Genomic DNA, 24,661 nt, shown 5'->3' on the forward strand with positions numbered 1-24,661 from the left:
ACGTGGGTTTGTTTGAACCTATTCATTTCTAGTTCCTCGAAAGGGAGCCGTTCTTCCCCATTCCCTTGCTCCAGGAGGCATCTGCATCTTAGAACCCCTGCCGCACTGGGATCCGTGCCTCTGTAGCAACGTGGGGACAGCTTTTGAGTACTCAGGTAGTAGGCAGAAAATCTTGCTGTTTGTGGGAAATTTGGCCCAAATATGCTGATGATAAACATGCACACAGTGTTTTCACAAACTTACCTGCTGGTCCGTGAGTGACTAGGTTAGGATTTCCTATAGACCAGGCAGTGTTAGATGAAGGATGAACACAGCGCTCACAGTGTGACTTGCGTAGCGCTGTCAGAGAGAGTCACAAGTGGGGTATGAATTTTTCCCCTGTTAAAGGAGGATCTCCTGACTCGATATTTTTGTATGAGTGGGCCGTTGCCCTCTGATGGTTCCGTTTTGTCTTCCAGGTCGTACTTAGACATGTCCAAAGTAATCATCTTCAGCTACCTCTTCTGGTTCGTCCTCACGATCATCTTCATCACTGGGACCACCAGGATCAGCATCTTTTGCATGGGTTACTTGGTGGCCTGCTTCTATTTCCTGCTTTTTGGGGGCAATTTGCTGTTGAAACCCATCAAGAGCATCCTGCGCTATTGGGACTGGCTGATTGCATACAACGTTTTTGTGATTACAATGAAAAACATACTGTCAGTAAGTGGCTCCCACCGTATAACACATTTGTGGTTTGAGTGCGAGAGTAAACAGTCCATTCAGTGGTTATTAAAAGCCCATTGCTCATCACACTGCTCTCTTAAAAGCCCCAAATAAGATGCTGCAAACTCAGAATTCAAATGACCATTTATTACTCTTTGTCTTGCCATCTTAAGCAGAATCCTTTTTGCTCATTTCCACCATCTCAAGGTCACATGACAAGAAGATGTGTATTCATAGGAATAAATTCTAAAATGTAGTTATTTATTAAAATCCTATCCCTTCTGAGAAATAATTTGTCGTCACTCATAGTTTGTCCTACCAAATGGCCCTTTTACAAGTTGAGTCAGTCATTGAAGCTCTTCAGAGTCATATCACATTGGGTTAAAGCAACCCTCTTACCTGGAAAGAGCTGTGGAAGTATGAAATAAAATGAGCACGCTTCTCTATAACACTGGGGGGGGGGAAGGCATGAGATGGTATACGCTGTTGAATGCATGGATGTTTTAAGTACCCATGAGGTGTGGTAAACACAGAGAAAACAGCTTCCCAGTTGCCTCTGAGCACAGATGCCCTGACCTGGGCAGAGCTAAGATAGCAGAGGGCTGAGGCAAAGCCACCTCCCTCCGCTAGAGTTCGGCTGCCCCGCTCTTAGATTCCCATGTTCCAGGACACAGCTTTTTCCCTGACCTGGTAGGTAACTCAAACTCCCTACTATCATCTCAGAGTCATAGAAGATCTTTGGGGCCACAGGGACAGCATTTAAGTTATTTATTGTTTCAGGATATTAAGCAACAACTTTTCCTGAGCTGAAGGAGTTAATCCATCTGTAGCTGGCCCTGACTTAAAGTTAGTCCTTGTGCCCACTACTCACAGGCTATAAGTGATAGTGCATTAGGAGCACAGAGATGTAAGGATTTCCTGCCTCTGCCCTTCCTAGCTACTTAAAGATGAGCTCACCAGGCAATTCAACTGTGAAAGCATTTGGTTTTTTTTTTTTCCCTTGGCACATCCATTGCTCTGTTTAGAGGCCTTGGAAAGTCAAGTCTATGTAACCATGAATGTGTATTTGGATAATTTATTTTGTCTACACTCCGTTGAAATGTTAATTTTCTAGTTGATAGTAAAAGTGACTTTTATTCATCAATTTTACCCCACTAATATTTATTTACATTTGGGATAGTATTGAGAATTGTTGGAGAGGGTATGAGACAGCACAACAGAATGGCATTTCATTCTAAAGTCAGTCTGATGGTGAAAAATCCGTTCCCAGAAGCTGATCCCTACAGCCATTCCTGGAAAATGTATGGCTACAAAGTCCATTCATTCATTCATTCCCTGTGTAAAACTATATTGCAGAACTGTTCTTTGCAGTTTCATGTCTCAAAGAGCTAGCTAGTACCCAGGTTTTACTCTCAAGGAACTCTTCATCCTAAAAGGGAAGATAAACCTACCTATAAATAATCATAATATGATCTGTTAATGCTAATTATCACAAATTTTAGAAAAACAAAAGGGTTACCGAATATGTAATATCTTGCCTAATGAGTTGGGAACAGGCTTCTTGGAGGTGATGCCCTTTGAACCCATCAGAGACTTGAGAGATAGACTCAGAGGTGTCCTGGGAGACAAAGCGGGAAGGATATTCCCAACCAAGAGAAGCTGAGCCAAAGCCTGGCTCCGTAGGACTGAAATATTAGTTCAGAAAGCATGTTCTGATGGTCAGGTACTCGTGCTGGCTAACTGCTGATTTAGGAGCAAATCCTAATTATATCCTCCTACCTCACATGTTCCCAGGAAATAAACACGACTCAGCCATCACCTTTATGTGTTAGCTTGCAATGATTAATGTTTGTTTAAACCTATTCCCTCTCAGGTTGTGAACTTAACATAACTGTGACAGGAAATCGTTATTATCAGACAACCACATGCAAATCAAAAAGAAGATTTCTTTACCCAGAGAATTGGCCAAAAAAAGCCTCAAAGCACATACTCTGTTCCTATTCTAAGGACTATATATCATGCTGCTTATGTTTGTGATGATCTCCTGGCAAATAGCATAGGTTTAATATATGTGACTTGTGAGAAAGCAGCTCTATCAAAATCAAAGTCCTGGGATTCAGTGCTCACCCATTTGCTATCACAGAGTTGAGCTGGTTCCTACAATAGTCCAGATTTCCTCTTAGAAAAAAAGGGTACTCCAAGTGCAGGAAATTTCACGCTAAAGCTCCTCCTTTGCTCATTGGGTTTCATTTCCCTCAGGAAATGATGGTTCTCCTGAAGCATCAGTTGCACTGCCCCATGGTGACTGAACTTTTAGGTTCTGTTGGCACTTTCCACAGTCATTGGCACTGAGACTTTGTGAATTCTTGCACATGTTGGGATCACAAGCCATCAACCTCTTTTTCTGGGTGCAGAGTTTCAGAATTTGCCTTCCCCATTTGTTTTTTCAGATAGGAGCATGTGGATACATTGAAAAATTGGTTCAAAATAGTTGCTGGTTGATCCAAGCTTTCAGCCTGGCCTGCACTGTCAAAGGCTATAAAATGCGTAAGTATGAAAAGCAAATTTGAGAGTAGATGGACAGAGAAGGAAGGACAGTTGTATTGCTCTAATTTAAAAATTGGGCCAAAGCATGTAAAGAAAAGAGAAAAAAGTGGAGCTCAGTTCTGTCTCTGCTTGGAGGCTATCAGATTGTATTGCACTGTGAATCTGTTGTCCGTAACATGGCGTGTCCTTACTCAAAGCATCTTTGATTGTCCTCTAGAAACTTCCCAAGCCCTGGCAGTCCTGGGGATGGGGTTGTGGCCTACGAACTTTTTTGAGCTACAATTAGAAAGGGTTAGAGAAACCCACTCAAACCTGTGGTTGTTGCAGTTAGAATCTTGGGTCATCAAAATAATTCTGCCTTCCAGGCTGTTCTTTCCTCAGGAATCTCAGAGAACTTCAAACTCAGGAAGACAGTCAGGAGGAGCACCAGGGTCTCTGTAGTTAGGCTCTCTCCGGGCCCGAGGCAGAAGTCCCATTCCCATCCCTCTGCTTCTTGCACTGGAACCCAGGACAACACCACACAGCGTTCTCCGTGGTGCCCAGAATGGGGGCAACTTGAACATGACGCTTTCTTCACTGTGGCTTCCAGTGCAGGCCATGCTTTGCTGAGGCTGAAGAGTCACTGGGAGTTGTCTTGCCTTAGGATCAGATGTGCTTCTTCGAGTAGACCATACTGCCTTAACGGCTCTGAGGCTCACCCTTGGGAGAGCCCGTTCCCAGAAGGGGTGCTCTTTTTGTACCAGAGTATTTCCTCTGACCCTGGGACATACCAACATTATTTCTCCATGGCCCTTATTAGGAGAAAGGGTCTTTTCTCCCTAAGAGAAAGAAACACTCAGGAGCCCTCCTTGGCAAAGAGGCCCCCCTGTGCCTTACATTTTCAAGAGTTCCCTTTGTGGTCAGCCTTATGAATCAGTGTCAATAGTGGATTTGAAGTGCGTGGCCTCCATTGTAAATAAATCCACTCATGAATGAATTGATGCATCAGAATGTTATTTTATGCCTGTGTGATCTCCCAAGTCTGATCATATCGCAGATTTTATAAAATAACAATGAAAATGGATGTTATTTTTAATTTTTTCCCACTTTTTTTGCCCCAGCTGATGACGATTCCTCATGTAAACTGCCCAGTGGTGAAGCAGGAATTATCTGGGACAGCATATGTTTTGCCTTCCTCCTGCTGCAAAGGAGAGTTTTCATGAGTTACTATTTTCTACATGTCGTGGCAGATATAAAAGCTTCACAGATCCTGGCGTCAAGGTGGGTCTGGCTTGGGAATCAAGTGGATCCTCTTAAGAAACCTGTCTGGAAGGAATACTGCACTGTGCTCTCTGTCTGAGCTTACTTGTAGAACCCACAAAAAATTAAGAAATTCCTTCCAGGAAAATCAATCCAAGATGGCTTTAACCTAAAGCCTTTAAGATCTAAAATAGGGGCGTAACCAGAAAGTCTGTGGAGCCGAGGCATGCTTCACAGGAATGGGACAGGCTGCAAGGTCAGAGTGCCTGGCGGTCCAGAGCCCTCAGTACCGACCCCTCACGAGGAGGCGCTCCTTCCGGCCTCAGTCAAAGCAGCAACATGGGTCGTGTCAGGCTACAGTCTGGCCCATCTTGCCCCTCCCTGCCTCTATTTCAAGAAGAAACTCCTGAAAATAGAGGAAACATAATCACCTCTTATTCCTCAGGTCTTAGATGAGGAGTTTGTCCCTGCAGCCTGCTTCTAAATCCTTCTTCCTTGTCTTTCCTTCTCCTTCCCTCATTTCGCTCTCTTTTTCCCCAACAACCTGATTTTCTCTGCTCTGGGACGCTGGAACTACTGGGTTACTGCCTTTCTCTGGTTTCTGTCCCCAGTCTTGTGGGTTTACGGGAAAAAACCGGGAAGAAGACTAGATGTTACAGGGAATGCCATTGAGATGGGGGCGGTCAGTGGCCAGGTGCGCGATCCCCTGGACTGCGGGGCACCTCTCAGAGACGCTGACCCTGCCTAGATCCCCGCCTGGGTCCCATCAGATCCACGGCACTAACTAGCCTGATAAACAATGGGTTGTATCATATGAAATTGCCAATATCTATCATTTTGATTTGTAGTTTAAACGAATACATCTGTGTTTATACCACCAGTGTTCCTGGAGTTCTCTTTCCCTGCCAGGATGAACAAAATGTTTATTTCAAAAGTCTATTTATATGGAGGCAATTCCAAGTCCTTGTAATTAACTTGTAGCCAAATACAAAGAGGACCTAGGAGAGGACCTATGTTTAATCCAAGGAGCCCTGTGGCACCCTTGGCCCTCACTTTGTAAATGAACAGTGATTTCATTTAATGTACAATATTGGCCCTGGAATTTACCATTGTAATTATTTTACCAGTATCCAAGACATCGTCTTCCGAGCAGAGCACAATGTCTCGTCCTGTGCCGTCAGTAACCTTGTTTACTTATGTATATCAGCTGGTATTTTTGCTGGTAAATGCATTTTTTTTGCTTCTCATACACATTTGGTACTTAGGGGTCCTGGGCAAAATAGGAAGCTGGTATCTTTTCCTCAAAGTTGTCACAGTTATTTATGTTACAGAAAGTGATGGCTTTGGTTAGGAGTAGAGCTCATGTCTAATAAGCAGTGAACTCACAATGGACTTTCTGAAGAATAGACATTCATTCATTCATCCATTACTCACCGCCTACTCTGTTACAACGATGGATGCTTGCCCTGCCCTCACAGAGCCTACAGACTGGTGGGGAGAGAGACACCCCAATAAGCAATCACAATCCAAAGTGGCTGGTGTGATGGGAGGAGACGTTCAGGAAGCTGTGTGATTGTATCAAGGACATATAGCCAACCGCAGGGGCAGGGACCAGGGCAGCCTTCCATTGTGAGCTGCTGTCTGAGGGGTGACCAGGAGTTAGAGGAGGAAGGTAGGGAGGCAGCCTGAGTGAAGTTACCAAGGGGAGTTTGGACTGAGGAATTGTAAGAAGCTCCGAGTGGCTGAAACACAGAAGTCTGAAGATGAAGATTGTGAGTGGTGAGAAATAAACTGGAGATGTAAGGAGAGGCCAGATTATCAGGGGCCTCATAAACCGTGTTTATGACTTTAGAAGTAATCTCACAGACAATAGGAAGGCAGGCTGTATTTGCGTTTCAGAAGCTCACTCTGGTTGTGGTGTGGAGAATATATTAGGTATAAGCAGGACTGTAGACAGCCGGACCGGCTAGGTGGCTGCTCTGATGATCCAAGATAGAGATGATGGCTAGGACCAAGATGGGATAAAATAGAAAGGTATTGAGAGGTAAAATTGGCACGACCATAAAGTTGATTGGAAAGGAGGGAGATGGTGATAGAAAGGGAAGACTAGAGGATGACATGCCTAGGATTCTGGCTTAAGCAAATGGCGGTTCCAATCCCAAATGTAGAGAACCTAAGGAGCTGCACACTGGCAGAGAAGGCTGCCTGCCGTGGGGGGTTGTAGGTCTCGTGGGCATGTGAAATTCACCCGGTTGGGAAGTGCAGCCGGCAGCTGAGTGGACAGGGGTGGAGATGTGAATAGACTTGAGTGTCATCATTACACAGATGGTATTGCAGCAGATGAGTGGTTGGAGCTGCCTGGGGAGGATGTGGAGAATGAGAAGAGGGCCCTGGGGAGTGTTCACATTGAAGAGATGGGCAGAGAAGACCAGGAACTCTGAGCCAGAAAGGAAGAAGGAAAACCAAAAGAGCAGGTGCCGAAGGAGCCTGAGGAAGGCTATTTGAAAGCTGAAGTTCAGCAGACGGGACACAGAAAGACGAGATGAAGGTTGAACAGCACAGTCAGTGACCTCACAGGTAGAGGGGGCAGAGCCAAACACCGATGAGCTGAGGTTGAAGTTACAGGCTTGCAGAAGTGATGGCAAGATATTTGCCTATGCAGGGACAGGGATGTAAGGGCATACATAGAAAACTGTCAGGTGTACACAGGTTCTTTTTCTAAGGTTAGTAAGACCTGAGCATGTTTGCCTCTTGTAAGCAGGATTCAGTAGCAGTGCAAAGGTTGGAATGCAGGCAGAGAGGATGGAGTTCCTCAGGCTGAGGGTGGGGAGGGACCTGAGCACAGGCAGGCGTTGGCAGGAGAACGTCACCTCTTCCCTGTCACTGCAGTAAAGGCTGTCCGCAGGATAGGTGGCAGGAAGCTGAGCAAATTATTGCTTCATGACTTAGGTTCTCTGGGAAGTAGGAAGCTGGGTCACTTACCAGGAGAGAAAAGCCCTTGACAGATTTCGAGACTTGAGAAATGTGTGGGCAGTTTGAAATAGCGCTGTAGAGGAGCAGAAGAATCTCCTGTGAGTGTAGGGGCGCAGCGGATAACCTGCCCGGTCCTGCGTTTTCTGCACTGCTGACACAGCCGATCCGAGCACAGGACTGGTGCGCACCATTGGGTTCCTACAGACTTGGGATTTGCCAAGCGGATGTGACGGGATGACAATGGGACAGGCTTGAAGGTATTAAGAGAGGTTGATGAGATCTATGGAGACCCTTGAGTTGGCCTGAAAAGTGAGGAAGAACAGAAGGGCGTGAAAGGATAGGAAGAAGAGAATCCCACTGATGGGCTTGCCCTCCACCTTTGCATGTTCCCTTAAGGAAGCCCCAGCTCAGTGCACACCCTTTCCTGCTTACTGAGTAGAAAACCAGTCTGAATTCACTCCTCCTTTCGAATGTCCCCTCACAGGACAACCATAAAAAGGTCAAGTTAGTGACCCTTCACTGAGGTGTAAGCTTCTATGGGATGTGTTGAAGAGGTTGAAGAAGTGTGTGGCCTTTAATGCCATAGAAAACACAAAGCATTTTCTTTGTGCCGACCTCCCAGGGTCGTGAGCAGCCCACTCCCTGCCAGGGGGAGGCTTGCCTTGTTGGTCCCCTGGAGGAGGCTTTGAGGCAGGACCTTGCAACACCCGCTACCAGCCAGGAGACTCCATGTTTTCTCTCCCTTTGTAATCATGCTCGAGGGACAGTGAATAACAATGATAAAACTAATTTGTTCTGTTTCTGGTTTTCCTTTAGAGGGGCGGAACTTTTCCAGGCCACAATTGTGAAGGCTGTAAAGGCCAGAATTGAGGAGGAGAAGAAGTCAATGGATCAGTTGAAGAGGCAGTAAGGATGCTTTGTGTTATTCTGCTTCTCCTTTCCTTTTATTTTTGGTTCGTGTGATCCCATTAAGCCGGCTCCCAGCTGCTGGGGAGCCTCAACTCCCTGAAAATCCCATTCAAGTTAACTTTCCCAAGTATTTGCCCTTGTGTTGGGGCAGTGGTTTATGCCCGCTAGACTGAAAACGGAAGTCTTTGGAAGAAAGATACCTGCAAAATTGTGGAAAAGGAGCCTTTGGGATAAGATGAGTCAAGTCTTAGTTCAGCTGCTTACTTTGGAAACTTGAGCAAGTCGTTCAAATTCTCTGAATTTTAATTTCCTGTTTTAAATCGGAGTTCACAATCCTGTCTGGGTTTTTATGAAGATTAAATAAGTTGATGAATGAGGCAGGGTCTTGCCCAGTGCCGGGCACTTGGAGTGGACGTGCGTTACATCTGTGCGTTAAGGGAAGCAATGCAGAGTCCTCGCTTTGGAAGGAGCTGTAGAGATACTCGAATCCAGTCTCTTCAGGAAGAAGCTGATGACCCATAATATTCAATGACTTAAAATCCACAACTAACTAGAGGCAACACTAGAAGTACAACCCGTATCTCCCTATAATCAATTTGAAGCCTTTGCCAGCACACCTTTCCGGAGAAGTCAAGTAAAGGACTGACTCCACCCAGGAGATTTGAGAATTCCTTTTTTTTTTTAATTAGCCCATTGAAAAAGAATTTTCCTGGAGTAAAATTTCCAGCAGTGAATGGAACTTTAGAGGATTAGTAGTGCTGTATATGTTTGGGGCCAGGTTTAAGAGCTGATGGCCATAGAACTCAGAACCTAGCTACTTTCCCCAAGAAAATGCAGACACCAGGAAATTTCCCCAAGTTTGCAAAGACAGCTTCATCTCTCTCTGACCTCATTTCCCAGCTTTGTTCCCCATGCAAAAATATTTGCTGGTACAAATTTCACTATCCCTCAGCATGGGTATTTTCACAAAGCTACGCATTATATAAAAAACACATATATAATTCAAATACAGTGTGGTATAACTGTTGCTCTTGTTGCTTCTAGCTAAATTGGGTCTAGAGAAATAACAAATTTATACCCACATTTAAAGTGTGTTCCTGATTTCCCATTAGTGAGGCCTGTTACTGTAATTTTCACTGAATTTTTCCATTTGTTTAAGAATGCGAAAGCTGGGAGAATGAAGGACTTATATTTCATAATATGCTGTGTTCAGAATGGCTGCAGTACAAGATATAAATGAACGTAAAGTACTGTGTGTCACCTTAGCATAATTATTATTGATCATATTATTGAGTAACATCTATGTAGTGCAAAATAACATGGGTATTTATAAAAAAGCAAGGAGATACTCATTGCTAGTAAGCAACTATTCACAATTTTCAAATATTGATCACTTTGTCCGTGATTTTGGCTTTATACATAAAAATAGAAACCCAACGTGCTGACCATGTGATAACTGTGGGTGTGTTCCTGGCATTGCTGCTGCTGCTTTATTTTGCAGGATGGATCGCATCAAGGCCAGACAACAGAAATACAAAAAGGGTAAGGAGAGGATGCTGAGCTTGACCCAGGAGTCAGGGGAAGGCCAAGACATCCAAAAGCTCTCTGAAGAGGATGATGAAAGTATGTGGAGACATTTCCCTCCTGTTCGAGCACCTTGACGTTGAATCATAGCATGATATTGGGCAGGGCTGTAAAATAACGTTACTTTTCATTCCGCCAATATTTTCAAAGTATTTTTTTAACTTAGAAAGTTTTACCTTCCCCTTGTGAGTGGGATAAGTTTGTTCCGTAAAGTACATAGTTAATGAATCCATGATTTTACAAGTATCGACCCTTCAGCAAGACAACTTTAATCAGCATATAAGCTAGCTTCTGTGTCACAGACATGTGTTTTTGAAGAAAATGGGTAGGAATTTGCTTAATTTGTTCCTTTACGGAATATTTCAGATATGCCGTCTACTGTTGTCTTTGATTTCTAAAATTTTATATGAAAATGAAATATGTATGCATACTTTATGTGACATCTGAATGTAGTAGTTAGGATATTATTCATTATTGTCTGTTCCAATGAAATTAAGATGAAATATATATTTATTATATCTAATTATAGATTTATTATATCCAATTAAGTTTAGAGGTCTTCTTATAGATGTTTACATGCTTTTCTATTTGAAAAGAATGAAGAAATAGTGCCTTATATTTTTCCAGTACATAGTACGTATTAATCACCAGTAAATTTATATTTTTCCAAGAATGCATTAAAATAATCACAGGAAAAATTTCTGGTTATTGGAATGTATGCATTTTAACAAATTATTTGCCACTAAATTGTTCTATAAAATGTGGATGATGCTTCTTTTCTGTTAACTCAATGGAAAATTCAATGTGAGATCTATTTTTTACAGAGAATCCCTTCTTTTTTATATTTCTTTATATGCCTCAGTTACTAAAAAGAAAGTGAAAATGTGGCATAATGTTGCTATAACACTTAGTATTTACCTTGTGAACCCGCCTGCTAATTCATGTAAACTTTTCAGAGTCAGTGTAATTCCTTTTCCTGACCCCTAATGTACTTTTGCAACTTAGCTAGATTTTGACAATTGCATTGTTGAAGCGTGGTTTTCAAAATTTGTTTTCTTGCTTTATAAGAATTAATATTTGGACGTATTTTATTTTAGGAGAAGCAGACAAACAGAAAGCCAAAGGCAAAAAAAAGCAGTGGTGGCGGCCTTGGGTCGATCATGCTTCCAGTAGGTTTCCTCAATCCTCTTACAGTTTCATCGATTCTAACCCTTATATCCTTGACCAGAATTCGGGTGTCCCCGTGACCCGTGTGTTCCATGCATGGTTTGATCCTTGTGACTTGATAGGGGGTCAGAGTGTAGGAAAATTGTGATGTAGAGGCTCTCTGAGCCCTGCGGATCAAATCTGCCAGAGGAGACAGCTGATTACCCTGCTGGCCGAAGAAAGCCAGACATGTGTCTTGCATCTTCTGAGCACCATCTCTGGGCTCAGAAAGGCAAGAAGAATGGACTGCCGTGTGATCCAGTTCTGAGGTCTAGAGCTCTGCTGATACAGTCACATTTTGTGGCTGCAAACTCTTACTAAAAATGAGTTTGGGCTCCTCCCGGGCCTCTGATTTCAGGAGAAGCGTATGTCCAAAGTGTCTGTGACCCTTTTTGTGAGGCACTCGGCGTGGATGCCAGGAAGCCTTCCTCCCCTCACTCCCAGAGCTTTAATTGATTTGCGTGTAAGATTTTTTGGCAATTTATTGACTATAAAAGTGAGGATAACTTAAAATGCCTTCAGTTTCTCACTCTGCCCCCTCCCCAGTTTCAAAAAGCCTCAAAAACTACACTACAGATCCAATCCCCAGCATGTGGCGTGGCCTCGGCACCACGTGCAGCTCAGCTATGACCAACACAGAGCAAATCAGAAAACAGTTTTTGAAAAGCAGAGCTTCATAGCCACATAGAATTAGTGCGTTTCTCTCCTGATCATAAAAAAAAGAGGAATTAGGGAATTTCATGGCTAAATTTGTTCTGCTTAGCAAAGGAAATATCACTCATTATTGGCCAATGTTATTATAATGGAATGATCCCTTTCAATTTAACCGTTCTTAATTTTTTTAGAATATGAATAATCATTAATTATTTTGCAAATTAATTGTAATGTCTTCAGTCTTTTATGTCTTATACTATGTCTTGATAACTATAGCTAATGCAATTAGATAAAGGTTGGCACCAAGGCCCATAACACCACACGATGATGCGAGCGCCTCTACTAATAGGATATTCAGAATCACTAGAAGGTCAAATCAGTCAGGGTCTTTTCTCCTATCTAGTTCTTAATGTCACCTAGATCTGGCATTGGCCTCTCTCACCCAATAAATAATTTTCTAAAATCAGCAAGCCAACTGAGTAAAGCAATATTCAAAATTTGCTCAGTATACCTGGATGTAATTAAATTTAACCCAAATATTGAATTTTGGCATTATGGCCAAAAAAAATCCATGAGTTATGAAGAGTTTCATTTCATTTGATGTTCATGTCAAAAGACAAGAATTCAAGTGGAAATTTTGCGTGACTCTAATTTGTTGTCCATTGGCGTGTTGGTCATGCTAATGATCTGATAATGCAGTGCACTAGCTGTCTATTTCTATCAAGTCACAAGTAAACTATGCCTGTCTTTCTGTTTTAAGGGCCCTTTGCTGGTTTAGAGAGACCTATCCATTTTCAAAATTATGTTACTGAATGTTTTGTACCTTCACCTGGAGTAAATTCCCATCACAATTGTTGTGGTTGTCTTTCCTTTTCTCACCTGAACGTTGCATTTTGGAAGGAATTGGATATGGTCTTTGATAATCATCTTACAAGTTGGTAATACTTTAGAGAACTTCCTATAAGGGTTATTGACTTTAGATTTTCTGATTCATTTCACCCTCATTATATCAAGTTCTTGAAGACTGATACCAGACTAAATGTGCCTTGTTATAATACCTTATGGGGCAATAATGCAGGAATGTGTGTAATTCATAGCTTGGAATCAGATTCTGACAGTGGTGTTAAAATTTTTCTACAAAATGTATTTCCTTTTATAAGTTTGTGAGGAAAGGAAAGGAATGAATATGTGGTTTATTTTCTAGACTATGACAAGTTCCAAAACTTATCATTAGATCTAGAAGCACTTTATTAAAAGCCCTTATCCTGATCTCTTGAGTCACTGGGCTTTTAAATAGATATTTCTTAGAGGTGCTGAGCATAAGAGTAAGTGTAGTTGGAATACCCTTGAGTAAGTCAATTGACAATATAACGATGTTGCTAAGTTGTTCATGTTATTAGTAAGCATTCAAGATCTTATCGTCATCTGTAGGTGACAGATCTCCCACTTCCATCCCTATGTGCACACATGCGATTGCATTATTGCTGTTCAATGATACCTTCCACTCCAGAGCCGTTCGTCTCCAGGTCAATTCAGTACTGCCTACATCAACACCAAGTCTTACTTTACTGTTAAATATCTGAAAAAAAGGGCCAAGTTTCTGTGCATACAGGTGGTGGGACTTTGAAAGTTGTTTTCACACTCAGTTCTCAGCAACAGCATCAACATCCATGACATATGTACGGACACAGGCTGGAGGCAGGATCTCTGTCTGAACTAACAAATGTATATGTAAGAGCTTCTGTACTTATTATTAGCAGACAGCACTAAAGAAAATATTGTCTATTACTTTCTTGGTCTCATTTCAATAACATTTTATAAAGGAATAGGAGACTTTTATCATCTTTTTTTTAATGTGTTAATTCGATTTCTCACATACAAATTGCTAAAGTTTTTTAAATGATAAAATCAATGTTATACTACTTGAGATGAAAACTGGGCTTACAGTGTCTGCATGAATAAAGTTACAGAAGGTATGATTGAACACATTTAAGCTATTGTTGATTTTAGAGCCTATAATGAGGGTAAAATGCTCAATCTTGTAACACTCTGTTTTTACCAAATGACCATGTGACGTAGAGTCCATGCGACTTTCCTGCAAATCTCTGAGCTTATGTGAAGGCGTTACTTTAACGGGCTTCCTCACTGTCAAACGTAATGCTGTGACTTTGGTTTGTTCTCGCTTATTCTTACCTTATGTTGTATTGCATTTATTTCCTCAGGCCTGGGTTCAGTACTCTGAGCCCGGTTCTTTCTTCAAAGTAAAAATGACAGACGACAGTGCTTCTGTTCAAGGATATAAGGCCCAATTCATTCACTCTGCCTCTTCAGGAATGGAGGCTGCACATATGTCTGAAGTCGTGGGCGAAATTCCTGACCTTTTGACCATGTTTAGTGATATTGAAGCGACTAACTTTAAACAAGCCGAGGTTTTCCATTACTTTACAATGTATAGGTCCAACCTGACAACTGAAGACACCCTGTTAGTCATCCAAAAGATACCTCAGCATTTGAAAACTTGAATGTAACTTGAAAATATGAGTATGTTTTCATGCAATAGTGGTACAGTTCTTATAGCATCAGAAATGTATATGCTGGGTCTCTTTTCTCTGGCAACTTAAAGTAATGATCAAAATGATAAATATTTGATTCTCAAAATTCTTTAAATCTCTGGACATTTCGGCTCTCTCTGTTTCCAACTCTTAACACAGCAGTATGTTCTGCAGGGAAAATGTCAGGCAAGGCAAGGTGGTCCATACTGTTTGTGCTCTGTGTCTTATGGTCAGTACAGTTCTCCTCAAATTTTAGAAGCAACTGGGGAGCTCCTGGTTGACCAGAAGCCCAACAGTGGTAAAGAGTATGGACGCTGTCGGCCGTGCCTCAGTCTGTCCCATGCTACGCGTAGAAACAGCCAGAGTGGTGGTGGTGGTGGTGGTGTTTTTGTGGTTGTATTTTTTTTATGTTACCTACCCATTTCCTCTTAATGGAAATGTGTGATTTTTTAAAAAACTCTTTCAAATATCTTGCCATGTGTGTTATGTCCCTTGTGTCACATGTGGAGAAGCGAGGTCTACACAGTATAAAGTGAAGTAGAAAGTTGGTGACACTGATTCTTGGTCCTGAATCATCCAGATTGGCTTTTCTACAACATTTTGGACCCACTCAGACAACACCAAATTCTCCTATTCACTTCGGCCTTGTCTAAAGGACCAAAATTTCTGAATTGTGAAACAATAATAATTTTCAGTTATTTTGGCTGTCTTGGTAACAAAACTGGTTGCTGCAGAGTTGACCTGATGCATCTGTGTAAAATTTACAATGAAGAAGGAGGAAAATGCCAGATGCGCCTGGTAGTAGCCAGTTCTCTTACGTGGCATAGACAAGGCCTCGTGCTGTGTAGACCCAGTCATGCCGATACCACATAGTGTTAGCCAGAATGAGTTCTCTTCATCTCTTGTTTTTTCCTCCCTGCCAACATTTCTTGCTGTGGTCCCTTTGTGGACAATTTGTGTATCTTTGGGGGGGCATTTCATTAATAAGCCCCCAATTATCTCATATCGCTTTCAAGAAATAAGAAAATATTTTGTTTTGCTCAGTGGTCAGGAGTGGAGATTATTATTTGTTTGAAACGGATAGTGAAGAAGAGGAAGAGGAAGAATTTAAAAAGGAAGAAGAAGAGCCTCCAAGAAGGTCGGCCTTCCAGGTAATGACAGGGTTGGGGAAATCACGTGCTTTACTCGTTGGAAGACTTTTTCTCTGTGACAAACCTTAATTGCAGGCCTAGACTTCTTCTGCCATGTTCGTATGTGATATAGCTCCCAGAAGCTTCTAATTTACATCTGAAGTTGTTTATTTCTCCTTAAAGTGTAATGCTGCTTGCTCTCAGCATTGTCATACTTACTGCCGTGCAAGTACGATGTTCCAGTCAGGTCTTCATTCACTGGCATCAAAACATTTTCTGATGCTATAAACAAAAAATAAAGCTTCCTTGGGCGAACTTTATTTTTCTGTTGCAGCTAAGAGTGAAGAAGACTTCTGTGGCATTGCTTTGGATTGCTTGAGTGGACTTAGATTTTGATAAGTGAAATTGCTGGTCATGAAAAAAAAAATACTTGCTTCATTTTGAAATAAATGGTCATTTAAATGTTGCCTCAAATTTTCAAAATCAGTTTCATTTGTATTTCTAAAGATTTGAGAATTTATGGGAATAATGAAAATATCTAGCACAGTTCAGATCTTTTCAGCTTAACTGCCTTTCTTTTTCAGAATCTGCCGTATCATTTTCAGCTGTATGACTCACCAGTCTAATATAATGTAGCCGGTGAATATGTAATTAACACTTGTTAAAGAGGAGGCTTTGTCAGTAGAGTTACGTATGGCATGAAAGCATGGTATATATTTCTCTTATCAAGGAGCCCCCTCCTAGGACTGGTGTTTCCCATTAGTTGTACTACAAGGCACATAGAATGATGTCTATCAGCTACATGATGTGTCCATGCTAAGCCACTGTCACTTGCTGGCCAGGTCTTCTCAAGCTGGCAGGTTACATCCACCCCATCTTCCCAGTGAAATGGAAGAACTTAATTATCCACGGGGACACCTCGCTCTGGTGCTTTCTCACTGGCTCCATTGCTACCTGTGTGTGTTTCTTGATGACTGTGTCTGTGTGCATGTGTGTGGCTGGCTTGTCAAATACTAATGAGTTAACTTGTTTATTTTTATTCTAATGAATTTTTTTCTAACCATCACTCATCATGCAGCAAAGGAGAGAACATGATCATCTTCACCATATGGATTACAAGCAATGATTGACTGTATTCTTTATTCCTAACTTACAAGCAGAGCACAATTTATTCTAGCTTTCAATGATTGGCACATTTTAACCTAGTTGATGTAACTGTAGAGACAAACTCATACTGACGTCATATATTAAATTATTAGTTTTTGGGTTTTTTCTACTAATCCCTCTTGCTTTGTCCTTCTTTTAGAGAGCTATTGGGAAGTTTGCATCAGCCATTTTAGCCTTGCCAAAGTCTGTCATTAAACTTCCCAAAACTATTCTTCAGTATTTAATCAGAGCTGCAAAGGTATTTGATGTTTTACTGGTGTGTGGTGTGTCGCCCTCCGCTCCGTAGAACGTTAGACAAGCAGATCCCCGTTGTCCTGTGTCTGCATTTTCCCTGTTCTATAGATCGCTCAGTGAAGGAATTATAATAATTTACAGTATTAGGCAAACCGTTCCAAAAAGAGTTCTGAAAAGCCAAATTTCTTATTTGATTCTAGTTTTTCGGTTGACACCAGAGCCTATCAAAAAATAGAAAGAGAAAATGCAGATACACATACTTTCTGTCCGTCTCATAGTTTTGCCTAAATCACATCTCATTTTAAAAGGGTCACATCTGGTTGCATGCATCAGTTATGATGTGTAAAAAGTATGATAAATTTTCTCAGAAAGCTGGTAAAATTACGAATACACGAACGAAAGACTCGTTTCTCTCCAGAGATCTTTTGGGCTTCCATTTACCATTCTGAATTCACCCAGTGCCTTACGGGCCGTGCTGCTGTGCACAATCTGTGTGCCCCTCCCCGCACGCCCTCGGTTATAGTGCTGAGGAAACTGTTGAAAGATTATTTCTTAATGAATCTAATGCCCAAAAGAAATTATCTAGCTACCTATGTGTAATCTCTTCATTACTGAAAATCATAAATAATGAATTACTATTCTTGTGTTTTGTGGAAAGCTGCTTCTCCTGACTTAATCTGGGGCAGACACTGAAACTCTGAGGTCTTCATGCTCCTCAGGTGTTAAGCAGGTGGTTTGGATAGTGAGGGGGACCAGGGCTTCTCACAGTTTACCTGAGGTTTTATTTAAATGCAGGTTATTTAAATTCAGCAGCTCCAGTGGGACCAGAAATTCTGTCTCTCTCTCTGGCTCCCAGGTCCACCCTGAGCAGCGGGGTCCAGACCACTAGCTTCCTTCCTTCTTGAAATGCCAGGCTTCTGGTGTTCACTGTGATATTCACTGTTACCACTGCCCCAGAACCCTTTTTCTTTTTCGTTTTATGACTACCATATGAGTCTCTCCATTCATCTTTGATAATTCGTGTGAAAGATTGCAGTGGAATTATCCTCCATCTTACTTTTAAAAAAATCCTCCAGACAACATAAAGAAAGTCCTGGATTACACCTGAATCAAAGGACAGTTTATAAAACTTAACCATTTTCAGTTAAGGATCACCACTTCAATAAAGTTCTCTCCTGTTTTAAAAATTAAATACTTTTTGCATAATAAGTTTTCAGTAAAATGAATCCCATTTTTCCCTAATATATATGATAGCATTTAAGATAAAGGTGGGAATACATGATAGTGGCAGTTTGGAGAAGCCAAAGGTCATTTATGTACATTTTTATGCATTTTTCTACTTATTCTTACTAGTACATGTGTTTAATCCCCAGAGAAACTCATAAAATTAGATGATAGTTACAGTTGCAATCTAAGAATTGAAAAGTTTCAGTAAAGATCCTCCATTTCTTGACTCAGTAAGAATTGGGATATTTACTCTTATTCCTTCATTATCAATGTTTTCCTGAAACAGTCAGACTGACCCTGGAACTATAAAACGTTTGTATTTCCAAACATCAACATTAAGATAATTTGCCTACAAATAAGGACTTGTCATAAGAGTCCCTCGCCCCCCCCCCCCCGACCCCTTTTACTCCTCTTACTTGCATCATCTAAATTCTCATCTCAACAAGAAAGCACGGATGGACTTAATCATTTAGGGATCATATATAGAACCAGGAGCTCCCTTTCAATAAGACAAATTTTTCTGGCACTCACCCTTTCTACAAGACCTCTTCATTTCTATCCTAAACATCCTCTTCTCTCTCTCCTTCTCACCCTCCCTCCCAGTGATTTCATTTTTCTTCAGAGCAAAAGAATTCCTCCAATTTGCACTCCTGTTATATTCACAAATGCTGAATTACACTTTTATTTTCTATTTTTGGCATTCTTGCATTATCTAAAAGCAAGAGTATAATAACACTTTTTTTTAAAGAAAATGTCATTGTATGTTGCTCTTAAGCCTGAAAATTTCTTATATTTAGCCATTCAGTTTTTTTAAAGAATCAATATTTTGCTAAAGTGAATTTGCTTATTAGTGTGCTAAACCTCAGAGATATTCTTGATAGAATTCCCGATTAACATGCTCAATGTCTAGACATTTACCATGAATTCCCTAATTTGGTGTTTCTCCTTCAAATTCCAGTTCATCTTCACATTTTTCAAAGTATGTTTTTGGCATAAAATAGGATAATTTTTTTGCCTCGTGGGTTTGTTATTCAGAAATGATACAAGTGTTACATGGTTAATTGCCCATAAGATTCAGATTTCAACCAGTGAGAAAAAAAAAGGAATGTTCTTTCTGGGTAACCTATGACCTTTGCATTTCCCTCTATGCAAAAGTTGAATCCCTCTTTATTCTTACTGACATCCCACTGCCAGTGGTTTGCTTACACTGTGCTTTTCAAAGACTTCAGAAATCTGAAAATAATATAGAATCTGGGTTTACAAGCACCCCCACGAAACATTCCTTTCACTTTATCATCATAGTAGAAAACCCAGCTTCCCTGAGATGCAGGTGTGTTTGTGGGTGCATGAGGAGCATGTCTGCTTGGCTTCGTGATCACAGATGGCTGACTTTGTACATCCAGGTTTTCTTTGCGTTCATCCTGCATGACTTGGGAGGCTGTTGGTGGGGGGCTGTTCAAAATTGCTCTGTCGTGGTTATTGGTCGTAATATACTAATGCAACTATATTTCAGCTCTTGAATGAAAATGACAAAAGGCAACCAAAAGCACCATAGTTTTCCTTCTATACCATTCTGGAATAACTCTTTAACCTTAAAATCACATTTTTTTCCTTTCCAAATCTAATCAATCTACAAAGCCCTTTCTCAAGTTACTGGTAATAGCTGTTATTCACAAGAGAGAGTCTCAAATATACAAAACTGTTTTCCCAAAGTAAATGAGTAAAACATGTTATTGTGTTTTTGACTCAAAGTTTATTCGCAATGAGAGAAAACTATTCAATTTTTACTTAGCGAGGCTTCCCGTTTATTCCTATTGTGTGTGATGCAAGAGAATCAGTAACTAAGTCTCACAAAGGGTGGTGCCTGCGAGGACATTTGTTATTCTCAGAGCATCTCATGATTACCTGTGATAGTGAATGAAACCTATTCCTACAACACTGTTTGCATATTTTATTTCATGATAATGGGAATAGCACAGGCCAGCTCAGAATACTGAGGATGCGGGAGAGGGGTATTTAGTTTGTACTGGGAGAAAAAAAACATATTTCTGAAAGTCAGGAAGCTTGGTGTTGGTTCCTTTTCTTTTAATTCAAACTATTAAAAAAAACAGAAAATAATTGAACTTTACCCCTTCAGTTTGTTTATCAAGCCTGGATTACTGACCCTAAAACAGCACTCCGTCAGAGGCGCAAAGAGAAAAAAAGATCTGCAAGAGAAGGTCAGAAACGAAGGAGAAAGGGATCTGGGGAGGGTGAGTGTCACGTGGGTGCAGCAGCCGCTCGCCAGCACCCCCATTTCATTTCTGTGGCCCTCGACTACAAAAGAGGAACTGCAAAGACAGAAGCTTTGGAGGAATGAAATTCCTAACTTCTAAAGAGTGCAAAGGGTTTTACCTGTACTTAATTGCTCGTGTCCCACACTTAGAATACATTAAAACCTGAAATTAAGATGCATTTCATGAAATGGGAAGAGAGGGGGCAAAATAAACCCAAAGAAAGTAGAAAGAAAAAATTAATTTTTTAGGTAAATACTGTCATAGAAAAGAAATACAAGACCAAATCATTAAGTGAAAAGCTGTTCTTGGAAAAAGCTACTAAGAAAGATGAACCTTTGAAACTTTGATCAAGAAAAAAAGGGAAGGCACACTTAGACAGTGATCAGGAACCAGAAATGGAACACAACTACCAATGCCACATGCAACATGATACCGAAACACTGGAAAACATACAATTGGGACACATTTCTCAGGGTGAAATCATTTCAAACCACAGCGAAACACAGCAAAAGCAAAGTTTAAGTACAAGTGGGGCACTAAAGAAAAATATTTTCATTATATATATCAGACTAAAGGTTAATAATCTGGATATACTACAAACTCCCAAAAATCAGTAAAAGAAGAATTGTACCCAATAGATGAATGGATATGAAAAACAATTCGCAGATCAGAAAATAGAAATGGCCAAAAAGTGGTCACCTTCACTAGTAATAAAAGAAACATAAACTAAATATTTTGACATATTATTTTTTTACCTATCAGATTGGCAAGAACCGAAACATTTGATAATATCGCTGTTTGGAGCTAGTAGGAAGATAGCTGTTTGCAAACACTGTGAGCAGTGTTATAAAGTAGGACATCCACTTTGAAGGGTAATGAGTCAGTATCTCGAACATTTTAAATGTACGTGTCCTACTACAGATCTGTCCCACTTTTAGGTATGTGGCTTAACCTCAAGCAGTGTTTGCACATGTGCACAAGAATCTATGTCCCAGAACATTCACCAAACATTATTTGTTAATAACAAAAATTTGGAAACATCCTAAACGCTCACATAAAGAAGAGTAAGTAAATTATGTTACCAATATATTATAGAGTGCTACTCTAGTTTAAAAAGTGAGATGGGTTACTTTGAACTGACTTGGAGGAGAATTCCTGATGTATTGTTGAAGGAAAAGCATTATGTTGCAAAATGGCATGCACATTATGAAACCATTTAGGAAACAAAGGAAACCAAAGTATCTCATGACAATGTTTTGCATTTTTAATGGGTTCATATAATAGTGTATAAGTGGGAGAGAAATATGAGGAAGAATATTTAGCAAATTAGTAACAGTGGTTACTTCTTGGGGTAGGGGTAGGGAGACTGAGATTAAGTGGCATGCTTAAAGGGAATTTTAGGCTTATCTGCTATATTTTGGATCTTTACAAGGAAGACATACAGATAGACGCCTTGTGAAATTAAAAATCTATTCCAAAAATAAAAGAAAAGGAAAATATAATTTCTAATGGAGCTTTAATTGCAAAACCTCTCTCCTTTTTGACCATTCTGCTCCCTGCTACCTCCTGGTAACTTTAATTTTATTCTACCTTATTGGCTTGAAAAGACAAAATTAAGACACAGCTGATGTAACAAGTCAAGCAGTAAAGAAGTAGATGCGCAAGCTGCCTTGGAAACACAGCCCCGGAGGCGCCAAGTCCTCACACCATGTGGTGCTCACTTCCGTACCTTACTGGCGTGCATACATATGTGTGTGCAGGCATGGTGTCCTTTGTTTGTCTTTCAGAAATGAGTTCATGCTGTACAAAGTACTATTGCATGTCCATTAGCAGTGTATCGTGAACGTTTCTCCAATTAAGTATTCATAAAACTGGATCATTCTTTTTTAATAGCTGCAAAATATTCTATAATATGGATATGAATAAGTGCATAATTTACTCAACTATTCCATCACAATGGACATAAAGTTTGCTGGCAGATTTTTGCCAGTGAACAATGCTAGCATAGATATCCTTGCACAAAAATTTGTAAATAGTCCTACGTGTGTGTGTATTTAAATGCATAGCAAAATGACAAGAAGAACATGCATTTTCCTCAGAATAGATGATCAAAAGTGAGATTACTGGGTTAAAGGGTCTGCCTTTTTTTACTTTAATAGATAGTTTCCTGCAGGTTTTAGTAATTTACTCTCCAATACGTAAGATACAGGAGTGTCCATTTCCCTGTAGCTTTATCCCAAAGGGTATTATTACTGTTTTTATAGCTTGTCTTTCTTGGGGATGATAAACGGCTTTTATTTTCATTTGAATTTTTCTAATGAGACTTAACATTTTTTATTCTCTTGATAATTTGTACTTCTAAATCTAAGATTTAAACACTTTTATCATTTTCTGTAATATCGTTTTGTTGGGTTGTTTGTCCTTATTAATCTAAGGAATAGTTATATGTTAGGGATATTATCCTTTTTTCATGTCTTACAATTACGTTTAACAACCCAATGCTTATCTTTTGATTTGGTTTATGGAGTATGTTATCTAAAGAATCCTTAATTTTTTCTGATGTCAAGTAGGCTACATTTCTCTTGTGGTTTCCAGGTTTCCGTCTTGCTTAAGAAAGTCCTCCCTCCAGATATTATGCTAATGTTTTCCTATATTTCCTCCTAATTTTACTTACATTTTGAATCTTGTATATTTCATGAAGTGGAGACCTAGTTTGTTTACTTTTAGATGGATAGACAATTATGCTATCCTTGTTTATTAAATGATTCTTCCTTTTTCTATTGCATTTAAATGCTGCCTTTGTCAATATTAGGCTCACATTTATTCTCATGTATGTTTCTGGACTCTGTGTTCTGATCCACTGTCCTATTACTGCTCTGGGTGTGTCATCTGTATTTGAGTCCAGTAGCTATAGAGTTAGTTTTAAAATTTAGTTCCAAACTCCCCTCACTAACCATTTTTCTTTCCAAAATTGTGTTTGCTATTCTCAGACATTTGTTCTTCCAAAATTATTTGACCAGTTCTAAAACTGTCCTCTAGTCATCTTATAAATATCTCATTCCTCTGTATCATGAAAACTATTTCAGGTGCAGGTGCACCACTGTTTACCTACAGATCAAAGGCAGCAATAATTCAATGATATTGGGACTGAAATAAATGTTTATTTAATCCTTTAATAAATATTTATTCAGCACCTTCTTGGTACAAGGCATCAGCTCTTCTCCGTCTCTTGTGGACAGATGAAGCTCGTAGATTCTGTCCTTCCCAGGAGCCAGGCGCTGATGTAAGCGCTCTCTGTATGGGAACTCATTTGATCCTCACAACAGCATAGGGGCATTTTATTCTCCTGGCCCTACAGGGATGAGGAAAGGAGGTTCCTCAGGGGGAAGCCACTGCCTCAGGTCACACAGCCATTCAGTGAGCCGTGGGCCTCAAATTCATACCAGGCGTCCTGGCTCTCGACCCTTCTATCTTAACCAGTAGGGAACACAAGTATAAGGAAAAAAATCTCTAATGAAGGAAACTACAAAGTTCCACTTGAAAAGTAAGATGAAATAGCGTGGGACCAGAGAGAGAAAAGATTACTGGTAGCCACGAGTGTAAAGGAGTGCAATTCTTCATGAAAAAGATAGCATTTGAATAGAGCCTGGCCCAAGAAAGCAAGACCAGGTATGAAAAACAAAGAGTCGCTCAGCTTAGCTGGTGAAGACAGATGAGAGACAGAGTAGAAAATAGCACAGCAGGAAATAAGTCTGGGAAGATTAACTGGAATCAGATTGTGAATGGTTTTAGATAGTGTTACCAGATAACTTCAAGAAGCCCAGTTAAATTTGACTTTTTTAGATAAACAACAAATAATTTTTTAGCTTAAGTATAATGTGGGCATATTGCATGGAACTTACTTATACTAAAAAATTATTTGTTGTTTATCTTAAATTCAAATTTAATTGGGTGTCCTGAATTTTTCTTTGCTAGATATGACAACCTTAGCCTCAAATAAGAAGCTAAAAAATAAAATGAAACTTTATGATGCCATTTTAGGGAGTGACAAACTAAAATCTGTAAGGTTATCCCAAGTTATTCAAAATTAAAATTTCATAGTTTGTATCAGGAGCTGGCACACTTTTCCTGTAAAGGGCCAGATAGCAAATATTTTAAGTTTTACAGGCCATAAGTCTGTGTTGCAACTCAACTCTGCCATCGTTGGGTGAAAGCAGTCACTGACAATATGTAAACAAATGGTGTGGCTCTGCTCCTC

The 24,661-nt window shown here is 40.2% G+C and overlaps 1 protein-coding gene across 4 annotated transcripts in view; it reads left to right on the forward strand.

Moving 5' to 3' along the window:
- Positions 1-24,661, forward strand: part of PIEZO2 (piezo type mechanosensitive ion channel component 2) — a 418,746-nt gene that overhangs the window by 347,836 nt on the left and 46,249 nt on the right. For 3 of the 4 annotated variants that reach the window (XR_006889979.1, XM_046670819.1, XM_046670821.1), the window contains 8 exons: positions 459-702; positions 3,156-3,252; positions 4,353-4,512; positions 8,281-8,370; positions 9,875-9,996; positions 11,055-11,126; positions 15,414-15,520; positions 20,265-20,379. Coding sequence is in view for 3 of the 4 variants with exons in the window: in XM_046670819.1 (XP_046526775.1) it covers positions 459-702; positions 3,156-3,252; positions 4,353-4,512; positions 8,281-8,370; positions 9,875-9,996; positions 11,055-11,126; positions 15,414-15,520; positions 20,265-20,379 (1,007 nt within the window). In the remaining variant the exon portion in view is untranslated. The remainder of the gene's footprint in view (positions 1-458; positions 703-3,155; positions 3,253-4,352; positions 4,513-8,280; positions 8,371-9,874; positions 9,997-11,054; positions 11,127-15,413; positions 15,521-20,264; positions 20,380-24,661) is intronic. The other variant, XM_046670820.1, reaches the window with a different exon arrangement.

The sequence above is a fragment of the Equus quagga genome, chromosome 9, assembly GCF_021613505.1.
Source record: "Equus quagga isolate Etosha38 chromosome 9, UCLA_HA_Equagga_1.0, whole genome shotgun sequence".
Lineage (NCBI taxonomy): Eukaryota > Metazoa > Chordata > Mammalia > Perissodactyla > Equidae > Equus > Equus quagga.